General features: G+C 51.2%; 1 protein-coding gene across 7 annotated transcripts; it reads left to right on the forward strand.

Moving 5' to 3' along the window:
- Nucleotides 1–14477, forward strand: ZNF696 (zinc finger protein 696). Of its 7 annotated transcripts, none has more exons than XM_024741158.1 (3): nt 71–120; nt 12400–12574; nt 12826–14477. In XM_024741158.1, exon 3 carries the CDS (start codon nt 12912–12914, stop codon nt 13929–13931), a length of 1020 nt encoding a protein of 339 aa, XP_024596926.1. In that variant the 5' UTR covers nt 71–120; nt 12400–12574; nt 12826–12911; the 3' UTR covers nt 13932–14477. The 7 variants fall into 7 exon arrangements, with proteins under 7 accessions (XP_024596922.1, XP_024596926.1, XP_024596927.1 ...); XM_024741160.1 differs by lacking the exons at nt 71–120; nt 12400–12574 and adding exons at nt 4252–4256; nt 7350–7381; XM_024741156.1 differs by lacking the exon at nt 71–120 and adding an exon at nt 7339–7450.
- The last annotated feature ends 973 nt before the right edge of the window (nt 14478–15450 follow it).

A 15450-nucleotide genomic window follows, 5' to 3' on the forward strand; every position in this document is an offset into this window, starting at 1 on the left:
GGAGACTAGTGGGTGTTTTCTCTGGTTATGGTGCTGAAAGAAGAGGCTAGAGCACAGGCCCGGACATGGATAACGTTCGTGGGAAGTGGCCGCAGTGGCTCTCCGGATGCCTGCGCTCAGGTGAGTCCCCTGGAATGCCTCGTGGCTTGTGGGAGCGAAGGTTCAGGAGCGGAAGTCGGGCTGGCGTTTTCGGAGTGTTGCTTTTGCGAAGGGTAGCCCTCAGGATACTGGAGGTTTTCCCTTGTGATGCGTCGGCAAGCTTATTTCTAGTTTTTGGATCATTTTTTAAATATTTATTTATTTATTTACTTATTTGGCTGCGCCGTGTCTTAGTTGCAGCACACGGGATCTTAGTTGCCTCGTGGGGGATCTTTTTGTTTCTGCACGGGAGATCTTTAGTTGCGGCTTTCCGGCTCTTAGTTGCGGCATGCAGGATCTAGTTCCCTGACCAAAGATCGAACCTAGGCCCCCTGCACTGGGAGTGCGCAGTCTTAACGACTGGACTACCTGGGAAGTCCCTAGATCATCTTTTTAAGATGTTTTAATTTGTATGTGTGCTTTATGATTTTTATAATTTGTTACAAATAAATGCAGTGCGTGGTGGGCATGTACTCAGCGTTTACTGATGGCTCTGCAGCGAAAAGCCTCAACACATAGGGTGGGCTGGCAGGAGACTGGTGCGGGGAGCCCCGTTTGGGCGGGATTGCGGGAGAGGCTCCAGAGGGGCCCCGGGGTTGGCGGGGAGTCCAGAGTTGGGAAGGTTGCGGGTTGCAGGTTGCAGGTACTGAGGAAGCTCAGGGCTACTCCGGCTTCAGCTCTTGCATTCTGAAGCTGGTTTTGGTCCCAAAGAGAAAACTGTTTAGGCTGTTGGTGGGGGTTCAGACTACCTGGTTCCTCCCCTCCTGGCCCTGCTGCTGCCACCCAGCCGCCCGCTGGAAGGCCTGTCCACTGTGCTCGGCCCTTCATCCCTCCCCCTACGTCATGACAGGACTGTAGGCCCCAGCTGCTCGGGGCAGTAAAAGGGAACTGGGAAGACCCAGCAGGCTTCGTCCACCTTTCTGTCCTGCACCTGCAGCGACCAGCAGCAGCATTCCAGTGGCACCTGTTTTGTTGGCCCTGGATGGAGGAAGACGGGCAGAGCAGAGCCGCTGACCAGTGGTGAACAGGGACCTCTGGCTTCCAGCGGGGAGATTCAGTGCCCATCTGTCAGCACAGCGCAGTCAGGCTTGACTGAATGAGGTGTGGTGATTGCCTTCTCCATGTCCCAGCTCCTTCCTCTGGAAACACAGCCTCTCTGGGGGTTAATATCAGAAGAGGTGATGAACACAGTGTGGGGCTGTTCAAGGAGAGTGTGGCTGGGAGCAGGCAGACTGAGGGGTACCTGCACCGTCCCCCTGGGGCTGTTAGTGGAGGGACAGACCACATGCGCGCTTGGGGCCTCAGGCCAGCCTGAGTTCAGCCCTCCGCACCTCGTGCCGGCCCAGCCCTGGCACCACTGAAGCCTGTCCGGCCCTCTGGGCACTGGCCAGGGCCTGGTCCTGGAAGCTGAGTGGTCCCACATGAACAAAGCAAGCGACAGAAGCCCCTCGGCACTGGCTCGGGCAGCACGCAGGATTAAGGAGCTGCTTCAGGACCCCCAGGAATCTGGATTTTCTAGGCTGTCAGAGAGGTCTCCGGCCCCTCCCTGCCTCTCATCTCTGCAGGCCCCATGTGGCCCCGGGCTCCAACCGCTGACCGGCCTTCCCCAGGTCTGACACCATCTCAGCCCGGGCTGCAGAGTACAGAGCCCTCGCTCGCCCCAGCTCCTGGAGAAGCGGGTGGTGGGGGTTCCAGAGTGAACTAGGGGGAGAGAGGGAGAGGAGCATTCCCAGAAGGAAGGGGTCCTGAGCAGAAGCAAGCCACAGGCCCCCAGATTCACCCCTGAACCTGTCGGAAAAGAAAAGCCAGTGCGTGTCCCATGAGGAAGCCGTCGTTGTAGCCTCTGAACAAGAAAGCTCCCTCCGGGCACCTGGTTGTAGAAGCGACACGTGCGTGATAGGAAACTGGGACACGTGGGAACATCTGGAGAAAAAAACCTTTCGCCACCTGCGTCCTGGGGTGTGGTCGTCGGCCTCATCTGCACCGTCGGAAAACAAACTCAGTTTGCAATTTGTGACCTGCTCTGGGGCTGAAAAACAAAGCAGGCCTTCTCCACGTTCTACAAGATCATCAATGACTGCCGTTTGTCAAGATTTCACTTTTTGAGAAAACTTTTGACAAAGCCCATTTTCCCTATTATATAAACAGAATATGTCATAGAAAATTTGGGAAATGGGGAAACGTAGAAAGAAATCACACTAGTTCACACCACATGGCAGAAATGTACCTTTTAATTTTTTTATATCTATACAGATTTCTTCCCCGAATCTTTTGAGAATGGATTGCATCCATTATGTCTCTTGGTTCCATAACCCTTTAGTGTGTATTTCCTATATTCAACGACATTCTCTTACAAAACCACAGTGCAGGTACCAAATCCAGGTAATTGGACATTGATACAATGCTCAACAAAGCAAGCCTTCTCGTTGTGCTCGTGGCATTTTCCCTCCAACCCAGCATCCATTCTGGGATCCTAGCCTGCCTGTGGTCACTGTGTCTCCTGAGGAATCTATAGTGTGGAGCGGTTCCTCAGCCTTTCTTTTCTCCCGAGATGATTTATTACTTGCAAGGGGAAAATGGTGCCCACATGGTCAAAAAACCAGAGGACACTGACCGTGTGATCAAAATGGTCACTACCCAGTGAAGAGCCCGTGGACACCATGTCCCTCCACGTGACGCCCAGAGGACACGTGGTTGCAGGATTCCATCTGGAGAGGTGCGACCTGTGTCCAGTGATGCGGAAAGGGAAGGGAATGGGCAAAGCTCAGAGGGAGGCGAGAACGAGCCTGGCGTGTTCAGGGAGCGGTGAATGGTTTCACAGTTGGGGGGAGCTGGAGGAAGAGGTGACACTGGACAGGTGGGTGGAAGCTGATGGAGGTAAGGCCTGCTGCCATCCGGGCACTGGGCCACCATCAAAGGCCCAGCCCAGCTGTGAGGGTGCCAGTCTCCACCCGTGCTTCTGTCTGGGCTAAGAACCCGGGGTGGGTGCCAGAGCAGCAGACGTCCGTAGAAGGAGAATCTTGCGGAGGGACATTGTCAGGGAGCAGGGAGTCATTTCAAGGGCTCTCTGGGCTGTGGGGTTTCTGGAAGCAGGTTAGAATGAGGTGGCTGAGGAGAGACCACAGGAGTCATCTACAGGAAAGTGCCCAGAGCACGGAGAGACAACTCAGTGATGGGCTGGGGACAGGACATTCGTCGCCTAAGCCCCACGACACGTGTTTAAGGCAGACGCTGTGAAGGTTTCTCAGCCGGGATTAAACACAAGAGTACCCACTCTGCAGAGGACCCCAAGGCCACCGTTCCTGTGGGAAGCCTGCAGCCCCACGTCACGTGTGGAGCCCAGAGAACTCCCGACCCTGGGAACTGAATCCTGCCCACAGCCACGTGAGACCCCAGGGGAGACCCCAGTCGTGGCCAACACCTTGCCTGCAGCCTAGGAGAGACCCCAGCCCAGGACCGGCCAGGCTGTGCCCGGACTCGTGCAACACAAGGAAGCCGTGAGATCATAAACGCTTGATGCTTCAAGCCCTTAAGTGTGTGGTCACTGAAAACCAGCGGGGAGGGAAACCCGGAGAATGTGGCGCGGCGGCCCGATGCGCGGGAGGAAGGGGATTTCTGCGCTGCCCCTGGCTTAGGAGGGGGATCCACCTGCGGAGGACCAGCCGCTGTGAGGCTCTGGCGCCCAGGCCGGGCAGGCTCGGGGCGCCCTCCCCTCCCCGCTTTCTCCACGAGCGCTGACTTCATGCGTCCGTGCATTCGCTCATTCCGCAATCAGCAAGGTCGCTTAACCCGGCTTACTCCCCGGACCTCAGGCCTGGACCTGGTGGAGGCCACGCGGCCCGGGGCGGGGATCCGGGAGGCGTCCCAGAGGTGCGGGGAGTGAAGCCCTGCAGGGGCGGGAGCAGTCGGTGTGAAGGTGGCCGGACAGCAACCGAGGGTCTTGCACGCGAAGCTAGGAAATCCGCGCATAACTCCCGAAGGCAGGCCCACCCACCTCCCACCCCGCGGCCTCCAGGGCAGCTGAGGGCGGGTCCTCCGGCGCCCTAGAACGTCACCGGAAGTGCCCGAGCCGCCCGGGAGAGGGAGGCGGCGCTTCCGGCGGGCGGCGGGGGCTCCGGGTAAGTGGCGGCGGACCGGGGCTTGGGCAGCGCTTGGCAGATGGTGGGCCGCGCCCGCGAGGGAAGCAGAAATATGGGCGCAAGGACGGGCCGTCCCTACGGGGCGCGGGGCCCTTATCTGTCCTGGGCTCTCCCTGCGAAAGGGCTCACATCCGGGAGGGGAGCGTAAGCGAGGGGGCGGCCCTACTCCCGCCGTGTGACGGCCCCGGGGACAGCCTTCCCCGCCCTTTGTGACGACCAGTGTGAAGGCCCCGGGACAGCCTCAGACAGTTCCCTGAAGTGAAATCACAGTTTAATTTTAAAGCCTTTGCAAATCATCGAATTACCCGCCGTCCAGTGCACTTTTTCCTCTTCCAGCGGTGTATGAAGGTGCCTGTTTCCCCTAATTGTCTATATGCTCATAAGGTGCCACTGTTTTTAAGCCTTATGGGTTTTTTTAATAGCTACTTATTTTAGGCTGCGTCGGGTCTCAGTTGTGGCTTGGGGGAACTTCCGCTGAGGCACGCGGTTCCCTCGTTGTGGCGCCTGGGCTTTTCTAATTGCGGGCGTATGGGCTCCGGAGTGCATGGCTCCGTACTTGTGGCGCTCGGGCTTAGCTGCTCCGTGGCATGTGGGATCTTAGTTCCCCGATCAGGGATGGAACCCGTGTCCCCTGCACTGGAAGGCGGTTTCTTAACCACTGGACCACCAGGGAGGTCCCAGCTACTTGTTTATTTTCTTCTGCTGGTTACCTGTCCATAACTTTAACTAGTTTTTTCGTGCTTTTTCATGTATATATAGTGGGTTTTTAGATATTGAGGATATGAATCTTTGTGTTGCAAATATCCCTCCCTTTTTTTTTTTTCTTTTTGTTTTTGACAGTAAATATCCTTGTGTAGTTAAATCTGTCACTTTACCTTTGGTGGCAAGCTTAGCAAAAGCATTCCTCCATCCAAAATTGCACCATTCAGATCGTTACTTTTTTGGTTTCATATATTTATATTCAGATCTCTTGTCATTATCAAGAAAAAATATAAATGCGTAGAAATTTTTCCACACATCCGAGGACTGACTAAAGGTGCTTGTTGGTTCCTGGTGGAGCTGAGACCACAGTGGGCAGGTAACAGGTGCTGCCACATTTATCTCTGCTCCTAATCTGCTGGGGCGCAGGGCTGGGGGAGCCAGCATGGCCTAGACAGTTCCCAGAGGGTGTCCCGTGGAACACTAGTTTCTGGGATGTTTGCTTATTCAGACCTTGATTTATAGTGAGGTGGCTCCTTCAGGGCCCTCTGGGCAGGCTCTGACCCTCCCTTCTCTGAAGGTACTCTGACCTCACCCCCACTCTCCCTCTCATTTTCTCCCCTTTCTTTCTCTTTCTCCGAGGCAGGTGTCCTACTCCTGGTGTTTCTGCAGGAAGCAGTAAGCAAAGCCCCAGCCTGAGTCCACAGAACGCCACAGAGAGGGCTACCCTGATGGACACGTGCACGGGTGAGGGAGGCAGGCAGGCCCAGAGGGCCATCCTGGGGTCAGGGACGTGGGGACAGCTTAGGAATCGGGGCTCCCAAGTCCATCTGCCTGGCTGCTACTCTGGAGGTGTTACTAGGCTTGGGCAGCTTCTAACCATCACAGCTCCCCACCTCCATGCCTGCTGTGCTCCCTCAGCCCCTCCCTCCTTTGTTCTCCTGGACACACTCTATACCCTGCTCTCTTTCTCTGGTCCCCCCACCTGGAGACCTCTGAGAACAAGAATTTTAGGCGGCGGACCGGGGCTTGGGCAGCGCTTGGCAGATGGTGGGCCGCGCCCGCGAGGGAAGCAGAAATATGGGCGCAAGGACGGGCCGTCCCTACGGGGCGCGGGGCCCTTATCTGTCCTGGGCTCTCCCTGCGAAAGGGCTCACATCCGGGAGGGGAGCGTAAGCGAGGGGGCGGCCCTACTCCCGCCGTGTGACGGCCCCGGGGACAGCCTTCCCCGCCCTTTGTGACGACCAGTGTGAAGGCCCCGGGACAGCCTCAGACAGTTCCCTGAAGTGAAATCACAGTTTAATTTTAAAGCCTTTGCAAATCATCGAATTACCCGCCGTCCAGTGCACTTTTTCCTCTTCCAGCGGTGTATGAAGGTGCCTGTTTCCCCTAATTGTCTATATGCTCATAAGGTGCCACTGTTTTTAAGCCTTATGGGTTTTTTTAATAGCTACTTATTTTAGGCTGCGTCGGGTCTCAGTTGTGGCTTGGGGGAACTTCCGCTGAGGCACGCGGTTCCCTCGTTGTGGCGCCTGGGCTTTTCTAATTGCGGGCGTATGGGCTCCGGAGTGCATGGCTCCGTACTTGTGGCGCTCGGGCTTAGCTGCTCCGTGGCATGTGGGATCTTAGTTCCCCGATCAGGGATGGAACCCGTGTCCCCTGCACTGGAAGGCGGTTTCTTAACCACTGGACCACCAGGGAGGTCCCAGCTACTTGTTTATTTTCTTCTGCTGGTTACCTGTCCATAACTTTAACTAGTTTTTTCGTGCTTTTTCATGTATATATAGTGGGTTTTTAGATATTGAGGATATGAATCTTTGTGTTGCAAATATCCCTCCCTTTTTTTTTTTTCTTTTTGTTTTTGACAGTAAATATCCTTGTGTAGTTAAATCTGTCACTTTACCTTTGGTGGCAAGCTTAGCAAAAGCATTCCTCCATCCAAAATTGCACCATTCAGATCGTTACTTTTTTGGTTTCATATATTTATATTCAGATCTCTTGTCATTATCAAGAAAAAATATAAATGCGTAGAAATTTTTCCACACATCCGAGGACTGACTAAAGGTGCTTGTTGGTTCCTGGTGGAGCTGAGACCACAGTGGGCAGGTAACAGGTGCTGCCACATTTATCTCTGCTCCTAATCTGCTGGGGCGCAGGGCTGGGGGAGCCAGCATGGCCTAGACAGTTCCCAGAGGGTGTCCCGTGGAACACTAGTTTCTGGGATGTTTGCTTATTCAGACCTTGATTTATAGTGAGGTGGCTCCTTCAGGGCCCTCTGGGCAGGCTCTGACCCTCCCTTCTCTGAAGGTACTCTGACCTCACCCCCACTCTCCCTCTCATTTTCTCCCCTTTCTTTCTCTTTCTCCGAGGCAGGTGTCCTACTCCTGGTGTTTCTGCAGGAAGCAGTAAGCAAAGCCCCAGCCTGAGTCCACAGAACGCCACAGAGAGGGCTACCCTGATGGACACGTGCACGGGTGAGGGAGGCAGGCAGGCCCAGAGGGCCATCCTGGGGTCAGGGACGTGGGGACAGCTTAGGAATCGGGGCTCCCAAGTCCATCTGCCTGGCTGCTACTCTGGAGGTGTTACTAGGCTTGGGCAGCTTCTAACCATCACAGCTCCCCACCTCCATGCCTGCTGTGCTCCCTCAGCCCCTCCCTCCTTTGTTCTCCTGGACACACTCTATACCCTGCTCTCTTTCTCTGGTCCCCCCACCTGGAGACCTCTGAGAACAAGAATTTTATTTTTTGAATTATAGTTGAGTTACCATGTTGTGTTACTTTCAGGTGTACAGCAAGGTGATTCAGTTATATGTACACGTTCTCTTTCGTGTTCTTTTCCATTATAGGTTATTACAAGATAATAAATATAGTTCCCTGTGCTGTACAGTAGGATCTTGTTGCTTACCTATTTTATATATAGCAGTGTGTAGCTGCTGATCCCAAACTCCTAATTTATGCCTCCCTCCGCTCCCTTTCCCCTTTGGTAAACGTAAGTTTGTTTTCTGTGTGTCTGTTTCTGTTCTGTAAATAAGTTCATTTGTATCATTTTTTTAAATTTAATTTTATTTATTTATTTTTGCGGTACGCGGACCTCTCACTGTTGTGGCCTCTCCCGTTGCGGAGCACAGGCTCCGGACGCGCAGGCTCAGCGGCCATGGCTCACGGGCCCAGCCGCTCCACGGCATGTGGGATCTTCCTGGACCGGGGCACGAACCCGTGTCCCCTGCGTCGGCAGGCGGACTCTCAACCACTGCATCACCAGGGAAGAGGGGTTACTCTTCCTTGCAGCGTGCGGGCTTCTCATTGCAGTGGCTTCTCTTTGTTTTGGAGCATGGGCTCCAGGCACACAGGCTTCAATAGTTGTGGCACTTGGGCTCAGTAGTTGTGGCTCGTGGGCTCTAGAGTGCAGGCTCAGTAGTTGTGGAGCACGGGCTTAGTTGCTCCGCGGCATGTGTGATCTTCCCAGACCAGGGGCTCGAACCCGTGTCCCCTGCGTTGGCAGGCGGATTCTTAACCACTGTGCCAGCAGGGAAGCCCCTGTATCATTTTTTTAGATTCCGCATATAAGTGATATTATATGATATTTGTCTTTGTCTGACTGACTTCACTTAATATGATAATCTGTTGCTGCATGTTGCTGCAAATGGCATTATTTCATTCTTTTTATGGCTGAGTAGTATTCCATTATATATACATGTGCCATATCTATTCATCTATTGATGGACATTTAGGTTGCTTCCGTGTCCTGGCTAATAGTGCTGCTCTGAACACTGGGGTGCGTGTATCCTTTTGAATTAGAGTTTTTTCTGGATATATGCCCAGGAGTGGGATTGCTGGGTCATATGGTAATTCTATTTTTAGTTTTTTAAGGAACCTCCATACTGTTCTCCATAGTGGCCGCACCAATTTACATCCCCACAAACAGCGTAGGAGGGTTCCCTTTTTTCCACACCCTCTCCAGCATTTATTATTTGCAGACTTTTTGGTGATGGTCATTTTGACCAGTGTGAGGTGTTACCTCATTGTAGTTTTGATTTGCATTTCTCTAATAATTAGCAATGTTGAGCATCTTTTCATGTGCCTGTTGGCCATCTGTATGTCTTTGGGAAAATGTCCGTTTAGGTCTTCTGCCCATTTTTTTGATTGAGTTGTTTTTTTGTTATTGAGCTGGATAAGCTGTTTGTATATTTTGAAAATTAAGCCCTTGTCAGTCGCAATGTTTGCGAATATTTTCTCCCGTTCCATAGGTTGTCTTTTTGTTTTGTTTATGGTTTCCTTTGCTGTGCAAAAGCTTTTAAGTTTGATTAGGTCCCATTTGTTTATTTTTGCTTTTCTTTCTTTTGCTTTGGGAGACTGACCTAAGAAAACATTGCTACAATTTATGTTAGAGGTTTTGCCTATGTTCTTTTCTAGGAGTTTTATGGTGTCCTGTCTTATGTTTAAGTCTTTAAGCCATTTTGAGTTTATTTCTGTGTGTAGTGTGAGGGAGTGTTCTAACTTCATTGACTTCCATGTGGCTCTCCAGCTTTCTCAGCACCACTTGCTGAAGGGACTGTCTTTTCACCATTGTATTCTTGCCTCCTTTGTCTAAGATTAATTGACCATAGGTGTGTGTGTTTATTTCTGGGCTCTCTGTTCTGTTCCATTGATCCATATGTCTGTCTGTTTTTGTGTGAATACCATGCTGGGGTTTTGTGGGGTTTTTTTAAATTTTATGTATTTTTTGATACAGCAGGTTCTTACTAGTTATCCATTTTATACACATCAGTGTATACATGTCAATTCCAATCTCCCAATTCATCCCACAACCCTCCACGCACCCCCACCACCGCTTTCCCCCCTTGGGTCCATACGTTTGTTCTCTACATCTGTGTCTCTATTTCTGCCCTGCAAACCGGTTCATCTGTACCGTTTTTCCAGGTTCCACATACATGCGTTAATATACGATATTTGTTTTTCTCTTTCTGACTTACTTCACTCTGTATGACAGTCTCTAGATCCATCCACATCTCTACAAATGACCCAATTTCGCTCCTTTTTATGGCTGAGTAATATTCCATTCTATATATGTGCCGCATCTTCTTTATCCATTTGTCTGTCGATGGGCACTTAGGTTGCTTCCATGACCTGGCTATTGTAAATAGTGCTGCAGTGAACATTGGGGTGCATGTGTCTTTTTGAATTATGGTTTTCTCTGGGTATATGCCCAGTAGTGGGATTGCTGGGTCATATGGTAGTTCTATTTTTAGTTTTTAAGGAACCTCCATACTGTTCTCCATAGTGGCTGTATCAATTTATATTCCCACCAACAGTGCAAGAGGGTTCCCTTTTCTCCACACCCTCTCCAGCATTTATTGTTTCTAGATTTTTTGATGATGGCCATTCTGACTGGTGTGAGGGGATACCTCATTGTAGTTTTGATTTGCATTTCTCTAATAATTAGTGATGTTGAGCAGCTTTTCATGTGCTTCTTGGCCATCTGTATGTCTTCTTTGGAGAAATGTCTATTTAGGTCTTCTGCCCATTTTTGGATTCGGTTGTTTTTTTAATATTGAGCTGCATGAGCTGTTTATGTATTTTGGAGATTAATCCTTTGTCCGTTGATTCATTTGCAAATATTTTGAGAGTTGTCTTTTCGTCTTGTTTATAGTTTCCTTTGCTTTGCAAAATCTTTTAAGTTTCATTAGGTCCCATCTGTTTATCTTTGTTTTTATTTCCATTACTCTAGGAGGAGGTGGATCAAAAAAGATCTTGCTGTGATTTATGTCAGAGTGTTCTTCCTATGTCTTCCTCTAAGAGTTTTATAGTGTCTGGTCTTTCTTACATTTAGGTCTCTAATCCATTTTTAGTTTATTTCCGTGTATGGTGTTAGGGAGTGTTCTAATTTCATTATTTTACATGTAGCTGTCCAGTTTTCCCAGCACCACTTATTGAAGAGACTTTTTCTCCATTGTATATCCTTGCCTCCTTTGTCATAGATTAGCTGACCATAGGGGCGTGGGTTTATCTCTGGGCTTTCTATCCTGTTCCGTTGATCTATATTTCTGTTTCTGTGCCAGTACCATATTGTCTCTTGATTATTGTAGATTTGTAGTAGAGTCTGATTCCTCCAGCTCCGATTTTTTTCCCTCAAGACTGCTTTGGCTATTCAGGGTCTTTTGTGTCTCCATACAAATTTTAGGATTTTTTGTTCTGGTTCTGTAAAAAATGCCATTGGTGATTTGATAGGGATTGCATTCAATCTGTAGATTGCTTTGGGTAGTATAGTCATTTTCACAGTATTGATTCTTCCAATTCAAGAACATGGTATATCTCTCCATCTGTTCGTATCATCTTTAATTTCTTTCATCAGTGTCTTATAGTTTTCTGCATACAGGTCTTTTGTCTCCCTAGGTAGGTACCATGCTGTTCTGATTACTGTAGCTTTGTAGTATTGTCTGAAGTCTGGGAGGGTTATGCCTCCAGCTTTGAGGAACAAGAGTATTAATTCTTGGCTTTGTCTCACCAGGGCCCAGCAGCGTCAACTGGCCTAGGCTCAGGGTTGGTGACCAGGAAGTGTGTGGTGGATGACAATCTGGCTGGCCTCCCGCCCACCGGCCACCTCCCTCTCGGGCTCCAGGCCCCTCTGTTCTGAAGATTTCAGGCCACATTTGGGGGAGGGCTCATATTCAGTTGCCTGTTGTCGATGTTGTTGAATTGTCACATGACCTGTGCTAACCACCAGGCCATCTTCCCGTGGCAAAGACACACGCCATTTCAAGCTTTTCCCCATCATACTCTACCCTAAGGTTCTGGTTCAGCAGTGGGAGCTTGGGGAGAACGTGACCGTGGCTCCCCCAAACACACCTGGAACTGCTCTCCCAGGAAGTCACAGAACCCCCGTGTCGGGTGGTTCAGCCACCCTGTGTCCCTGCACCTCATCCCTCAGGGTGTGAGTCGGGGATGACCCAGAGGTGCAGCCATGGAGCCACCCTTCAGGCCCAGTACTTCCAGGCCACTGTGTCCCTCCCTTGTCAGACCCTACTCCTGACCAGATCTGGCCCAGACAGCACTCTTCAGTCTCACAATTTGGGGCTAGATTTTAGCAAATGCCACCATACACAGTGTGTGGAGGAAAAAACAGGTTATTAAAAACGTCCCATTTAGAAAAGGAATAAAGAGAAAGCACCCTGTCTGGGTTGCTGGCCTGAGCACATACTATGAGATGTACGGCCTGAAGGGAGGTGAGGCTGAGGGCTGGGCCCCAGTGTCAGAGTGGTGACCAGCATCTGTGCCAGGGGACTGAGCTTCTTGGTTAGGACGTCTGGCAGCCCAGGTTCTGCCTTCTGGGAAGACTTCTGGGCACTTGGGCTGGAGGTGCCTCTGTTGGGGGCGGCCTGTGCATTCCAGGATGTTGAGCAGCCTCCCTGGCTTTTCCCCACTAGGTGCCAGGAGTGCCCCTTGCCCACCGTGACACCGGAAGTGTTTTCAAACGTGGCCACACGTGCCTGCTCTGCTGCCAACCACTTCTCTCTGCATTCCAGCCCATGAGGCGGTGCCAGGGTGTCACCGGAGCCTGGGGGCCTGTCTCCCCCGACTCGTGAGACCAGGCAGACTGAGGTTAGAGGCTTGGGCCTTTTCTGGAGTCACAGGGAAGCCTGCTGATTAGCTCTCCCCCAGTCCCTTGTCCATTCGTGCGACCACAGGTGTTAGAAGTCGGGGAGGAGAGCTGGGCAGGAGGAGGACAGGCAGGATAATGGGTTTCTGCTGCCCACTGGCGTCTCACTGTTCCCTGTCACCACGTGGCTCTCCCGTGCCGTCTGTGTGTCGGCAGCAGAGTTCTAAGCTGTGCATCTCTCCCCCTTTTCCAGCTTTCCTAGCACGGGCACCGAGTGGCGGCCCAGCTTCCTGCTACGCTGCTTTGGTGGCTGAGCGAGGGGCTCGGAGCCCAGGGCTGATGCTACGACAGGCAACCTTAGAAGAAGGGGGGCGCCGTGGACAAGCTGTGCCAGGACTGTTACGGGGGCCTCCCCGGACACTGCGGTTTCCAGACCCTTGTGGGAATGAGGAAGCTGGAGAGAGGCCCAGAGGTTCCCCTCGGGGACCAGTTGTTTATGAGGAAACTGGAGGGCAGAATGGCCATGAGGACAGTGTGTCCGGGTCAGAGGTCACCCTGAATGCAGCCTCCACAGCCGACAGGAGAGGCCACTGGAAAGGACGGCCTTACCGATGCAGCACCTGCGACAGGAGCTTCAAATGCTATTCAGATGTGGTGAAACACCAGAGCATTCACTCTGGGGAGAAACCCTACGAGTGCAGCGACTGTGGGAAGGCCTTCATCCACAGCTCCCACGTCGTAAGGCACCAGCGCATTCACAACGGGGAGAGGCCTTACGTTTGTAAGGAGTGTGGGAAAGCCTTCAGCCAGAGCTTCAATCTCATTAGACACCAGAGAATCCACACGGGAGAGAAGCCCTACGAATGTGCTGAGTGTGGCAGGTCCTTCAGTCAGAGGTCAGATGCCATTAAGCACCAGAGAATTCACACTGGCGAGCGGCTGTATGAGTGCAGCGAGTGCGGAAAAACCTTCATCCATAGCTCAAACGTCGTCCGGCACCAGAGAATTCACCACGGAGAGAATCCTTACGAATGCAAAGAGTGTGGGAAAGCCTTCAGCCAGAGCTCCAACCTCATTCAGCACCAGCGGGTCCACACTGGGGAGAAGCCCTACGCCTGCCAGGAGTGTGGGCGCGCCTTCAGCCGCAGCTCCTTCCTCAGTGAGCACCGGCGCATCCACACCGGGGAGAAGCCCTACGAGTGCAGCGAGTGCGGCCGCGCCTTCAGGGCCCTGTCGGGCTTCTTCCGGCACCAGAGGATCCACACTGGGGAGAAGCCTTTCCACTGTGCCAGGTGTGGCAGGGCCTTCCGCCTGAGCTTTCATCTTATCCAGCACCAGCGAGTTCACGGCACGGAGTGAGCCTGTTGGGGGGTGAACATGGAGTGGAAAATGGAGTAAATAAGATTGGAGTGTGGGTGCAACACCCTTCATTTTTTGCCCACTCCCCCAGCTTTGTGTACTTCGCCCCACAGGAAGAGGATAAAACTGTCTTGCTGGTCTCCAGGCCTGCCCGTGGAGGCCTGCAGTTTGTCTGCCACCGCCTTGCCAGGAGCACCGGAAAGGAAAGAGGAGCCTTGGGGAAGGAGACGTGATGGCAACGTGTGCCTCGGAAGTTAATTTATTTCATTTTCACAGCACTGGGTTTTTTTCCTGAAGTATAATTTGCATACAGTGGAACACATAAATCTTAAGTGTTTGGTTTTATGAGTTTCAACAGTACAATGTGCTTTGACCTTTACAACCACCACACTCTGAAGATGTAGACTATTTCCATCACCCCAGAAAGTCTCCTTATGCCCCTTCAAGTCAGCCCCTCATCCTGAGAGGCAACCAGTGATCTCGTTTCTGTCACTATAGTAGTTCTGCTTGTTCTAGAACGTTATATAAATAGTGATATAATTTATACTCTTTTATGTCTTTTTCCCTTTGCTTAATGTTTTTTGAGGTTTATCCATGTATCAGTAGGTTTTGGGGGTTCTTTCGAGTTTTTTTTCAGTTTCATAGCTCTTTTGAAAAGTCAAGAATCACCTTCTACCCTGTATCAAAGCTATATGCTTATGTCTGTGTCTTTTATCAAAGTATGAGCCCCTGTAGCTAAAATTATTTTAGCACAGCCCCGGATACAGGATGTGCACTCCACAAAAAAATAAGTACATGAAATATGCAGGGGAGTTTATGAAAGACAGGCATAGAGGAGAGACCATAGGCTTGGCCGGAAGGAGGAGGTACTGGTTCACTTGTTTTCATGCCATTTCGGAGTATACAGAACTCTTCTCAGGCTCAGGAAGGTAGTATAAGATAAAACAAGTTTAAGATGTTTGTACTTCCAACAGACATTTCCTAAGCACTTAGCTGTCCAGGCTCTACGCCACTGTTGTAGGAAACACAAAGCCACTGTGACGGCTGCATTCAAGGACTGTAGGTAAAAGTCCAATAACAGAAGTATATAGAGGGAACTAGTGACACAGGAGGGCAGTAAACAAGACTGGGGCAAGGGAAAAACGGGGGTGAACACCCAGGGGAGGGGATTCCTGCGCAGACGGATTAAATGTGTACAAAGCAAAGGTCAGGGCACGCTAGCGGACTGTGAAGAGCGTGAGAAGTGTGCTCACCCATAGGACCTTCCAGTTCGTAGCTGGGAGATCAGACAAAAAGTGTATGTAAGACAGTAGTCTAGGTGAGCTCACTGCTCATGATCCGATATTTCATATCACAGTACGGCAGTGTTATAGATACCTACACATGCTATTTGCCAGATAGAAAGCGACAGGTGTCTTTGTTGGGGATGATACTCTGTACATATCATAAAACTGCTGTAACAAACTGAGTGAGGTCATGTTATTGAAAGTTTACTGTAATGACTTAAGACAAATCTGAG

Source organism: Neophocaena asiaeorientalis, unplaced genomic scaffold (genome assembly GCF_003031525.2).
Source record: "Neophocaena asiaeorientalis asiaeorientalis breed wild unplaced genomic scaffold, Neophocaena_asiaeorientalis_V1.1 scaffold177, whole genome shotgun sequence".
Classification (NCBI taxonomy): Eukaryota; Metazoa; Chordata; class Mammalia; order Artiodactyla; family Phocoenidae; genus Neophocaena; species Neophocaena asiaeorientalis.